The 4,268-nt window shown below is 38.1% G+C and overlaps 1 protein-coding gene across 1 annotated transcript in view; it reads left to right on the top strand.

Moving 5' to 3' along the window:
- The window catches only part of LOC106869652 (Bardet-Biedl syndrome 5 protein homolog), a 26,787-nt gene that overhangs the window by 9,024 nt on the left and 13,495 nt on the right, over positions 1–4,268 (top strand). Inside the window, exons 4-6 of the mRNA XM_014915472.2 lie at positions 1,453–1,502; positions 1,906–1,983; positions 3,001–3,047. Of these exons, the coding sequence (XP_014770958.1) occupies positions 1,453–1,502; positions 1,906–1,983; positions 3,001–3,047 (175 nt within the window). The remainder of the gene's footprint in view (positions 1–1,452; positions 1,503–1,905; positions 1,984–3,000; positions 3,048–4,268) is intronic.

The raw sequence follows: 4,268 nt of genomic DNA, 5'->3' as shown, positions 1-4,268 counted from the left end.
AAAGTCAAAAATGCTGTTTCTAGCAAAAGCACAAGTCTTGAGATGAGTGAGGGGAACAGTTGATTAAATCGAACTTGCTTCTTGACTGGTTTAATCAACTTATTAACTGGTTTAATCTTGACTTATTTAAATAAAAATAAATGCGCCCTTTTAAAGCCTAGCCAGGCTCATGGGCCTGGTTTCCCGGTTTCAATGGCGTATGTGTTCCCCAGCTGGACGGGACACCAGTCCATCGCAGTGTTACTAATTTTTGCCAGCTGAGTGGACTGGAGCAACGTGAAATGAAGTGTTTTGCTCAAGAACACAACGCGTCGCCCGGTCCAGGAATCGAAACCACACTCTTACGATCATGATGCTGACACCCTAACCACTAAGCCAGATGCCTCCACTATATATGCACCCTTTTAAAGCCTAGCCAGGCTAATGGGCCCAGTTTCCCGGTTTCAATGGCGTATGTGTTTCCCAACTGGACGGGATGCCAGTCCATCGCAGCGTTACTCATTTTTGCCACTGAGTGGACTGGAGCAACGTGAACTGAAGTGTTTTGCTCAAGAACACAACGCGTCGCCCGGTCCACGAATCGAAACCACAATCTTATGATCATGGTGCTGACACCCTAACCACTAAGCCACGCGCCTCCACCTTGACTTATTTAATCAACCTCAAAAGGCCAAGTTGACAACAACAACGATAATAACGACTTCTTACATTTTTCAGAATTTCTTTGATTTCTAATGTGTGCATAAGACCATAAGTGTGCTGGGGAAAATGGAATGGTTACAGGTGGAACACCTTTGCTCATAAGTCTGCTCAATGAAGGATAACCTGGGGCTAAGTAACAACAACAACAATAAGAACAACAAAGGCGGTGAGCTGGCAGAAACGTTAGCACGCCGGGTGAAATGCTTAACAGTATTTCGTCTGCCACTACGTTCTGAGTTCAAATTCCGCTGAGGTCAACTTAGTCTTTCATCCTTTCGGGGTCGATTAAATAAGTACCAGTTACACACTGGGGTTGATGTAATCGACTTAATCCCTTTGTCTGTCCTTGTTTGTCCCCTCTATGTTTAGCCCCTTGTGGGCAATAAAGAAATAAATAACAAAAACAAATCCTGATGTAGTAAGGAAGGTAATGAATGTGAGGTTTAAAATATTGCTTTTGTTGTTAGTTGTTTAACCTCAGGTCACTTCTAACCAAGTGGACCCACGATCAAAGGTAATCTAGCTTTGTTCATCATCAGTTCAGTGTACCTAACACTGCACTATCCAATGTACTCTTCTTTCTTAAGATGGAAGAGTGTGATTTGAGGGAGATAGATTTGGCTGTTATTTTTAGTAGGCTAAGAAGCCAGGTTGAGGCTCTCTTGCTGGTTTGTTGGGTGTTGATGTTGCTGTTGGTGTTGTTGTCATTGATGTTATTGCTAACAATATGAAATATTTTATCATTCCTAGCCATTGGCTTCCAGTGCTTCATGACAATAGAAACATCAACAAAGCGTTCAGTGAGTAGATATGTTTTTCTTTAATTCTAGATATAAATAAACTTGTTTCCCATCCACATGCTTCTAGGTTCAGTCCCACTATGTGGCACTTTGGGTAAGTATCTTCTACTATAGCCCTATGCTGATTAAAGCTTTGTGAGTGAGTGGATTTGGTAGAGAAACTGAAAGAAGCCCATTGTATGCATTGTGTCTGTTCATGCATCATCCACTTTACAGAGAGTACTAAGTGTATATTTCCTTATTAGTAAGTACGAATAAATCCATCCCAGAAAAAAGTATACTAAAACCAAAATTTGGTGTCTTTACATCTCTCCTACCCTGTGTCATCACACATTTTAATTAAAATATTATGCAGCATTCACAAAACCTCACTCTTATCCTTTTTTTTTCCTTCTTCATTCAGATACATTTTGGAACCTCAGAATCCTTGGTAATTTATGCTAAAGATAAAAACCGCTTTCAGTTTATCTTCACGACCAATGTAAGTTATATGTGGTATTATTGTGTCCTGTTTTATTTCTTTAGTAATTTTTCTTAGTGATGTTGAAAATTTGTTGATGATTTAGTTAATCCTGCTGTTGTTGTTGTTGTGTTGCTGTCACATTTGCTTTGCTTGAGTTGATCTTAGATGCATCTGCAGTCAGCTTTATGTTTAAGCATGATTCACAAATCCATAGCTCTGGATATGCTCTTCATCTGATTTATTGAGGACTAACCATATTGCAAATTCAAATATGAAATGCTTAATTGTATGTAATGTTGCATACTGGGCATGTTGTTCTGCTTACTGGTCTGTCTGATGCTCATGTTAATATTATTGGATGTTTGATAGTAACTTTGAGATCACATTTGATTACACAGACAAAATTCATGATTGCATCTTTATGTACTACATGCGGTGAGATGTCTGTTAGCTGACAAATATTTTCATTTGAAACATGTCTGAAGTACTTTACTTAACTGATGGAAATTCCTTACACTGACTTACATTATGTAAAATAAAAGATTTTATATCTGATTAGTGGAAGTTTCATGGGTATATAAAAGAAAGATATAAGCATAGTAGTGATTTTTTACTCTGGCATGAAGTCACATATTCACAAGGGTGAATGTGTGTGGAAGATCTTAATCAATTCCACCAACTTGTGTACATAAGTTATAGTACCTATTTCATTAATTACAAAGGGATAAAAGGAAAAGTTTAGCTTAGTGGGACTTTGAGTCAAAACATTGAGGGATATAACATTTGACTATTTCTTCATCCATCACTTTCTTAAATAATATTAAACTATGATACTTTATAGACTACATCACATTAGGTTGCAGTATGTTCAGTTCTTGCTTCCATGTGTAAATAAATGCTTCATATTAATGATCACTTAAAAGGATAGTTGCCTTTGATCCGGGAATGATTGTCAGTCATGAAACAAACTCATTACACACCTTTCTTTTCAGTCATTATCAATCACTTAATTGTAAATAAATCTTGAATTTGCAGCAAACCCAGTTTCCTCGAATGCTGTCTTCCCTGAATGCTGTGTACAGGTAAGAGTGCCTTTTTTTGTTTGCTGTTTTTCTAGCTATCTTCAGTTTGCTGTTTTTACCCAATTGGGTCAACAGGTCATTAGGCTATTGGCTAAATATTCATCATTGTGTGTATCCCATCCCATCACCAGCTCTGCATTGTGGTTATGCACAAGCCAAGTTAACTCACGCTTGTTCATTTTACCTTGCTACAAATACATACCATAGCAACCTGGGAACAAATCCATCAACATAAGCAGCAAATGGTAAAGTATAATTTAATCATGTCTTCTTTGCTTGCTTCTCTGAGTTCAAATCCTTTTGGAGATATGATTCTTACAGGTTGACTTGTTCCGAAAGAAGTAATTTTTAAATAGTATATGATGGGTTTATGGAATTCACATCCTTTCTTTTTCTTCAAACTTCCTCCAGAAGGTTTTGAGATCCAGTGCTTTATTTTGGTTTTAGTGGTATGAAGTAGATGTTGAGCTAAACATCTCCCTGGATAGGATACCATTCTATCATAGATGACATTCCCAGATGATCTGGTCCTTATGCTCATCAGTTAAATAAACTGTAACTAATTAACTAATTAAAAGTTTGTGAAATGAAAGACCTCTAATATTATGACATCATCTAATGATGACAGTCTGTCCCAGGGAATATTCCTACAAAACCCGCTATCTGTTCCCAACAGCTAAGTGGCTAATAAAGGTTGTTTGTAACCTGTTTCTTAGCCAGATTGACTGAGCAAGTACTATTAAGTGGCTTAGCAAGAGACGTGTTTTCACATAGGAAGTGTAAACACGTCCTAAGTGTTTGCACTTAGGACGTGTAAACACGTCCTAAGTTACAGGGACGTATTTACGTCCCTGTAACTTAGGAGTTTGGCAAAAGAAACCGATAGAATAAGTACTAAGCTTACAAAGAATAAGTCCCGGGAGGCAATTTGTCTGACTAAAGGTGGTGCTCCAGCATGGCCACAGTCAAATGACTGAAACAAGTAAAAGAATAAAAGAATAACACTGAAATGTTAAATGACTCAGGTCATTTAGCAGTGAATAAGTACTACAGAGCATGCCCGTCGCTAAGGGGGTGCACTGGATGGTATTGCCCCCCCCCCACTCACTCTTCAGTGGTGCACTCTTAGGTTTACTCCACTTTAGTGACTCCACTTTAGCATTATTACAAATTAGTGCCCACTCAGAATATTCTGAAGCACCCCCAGACACCAAAAATAGC

This window comes from Octopus bimaculoides, chromosome 9 (assembly GCF_001194135.2).
Source record: "Octopus bimaculoides isolate UCB-OBI-ISO-001 chromosome 9, ASM119413v2, whole genome shotgun sequence".
NCBI lineage: Eukaryota > Metazoa > Mollusca > Cephalopoda > Octopoda > Octopodidae > Octopus > Octopus bimaculoides.
Note: the sequence above shows the minus strand (reverse complement) of the source record. Positions and strands in the feature narration are given on the sequence as shown.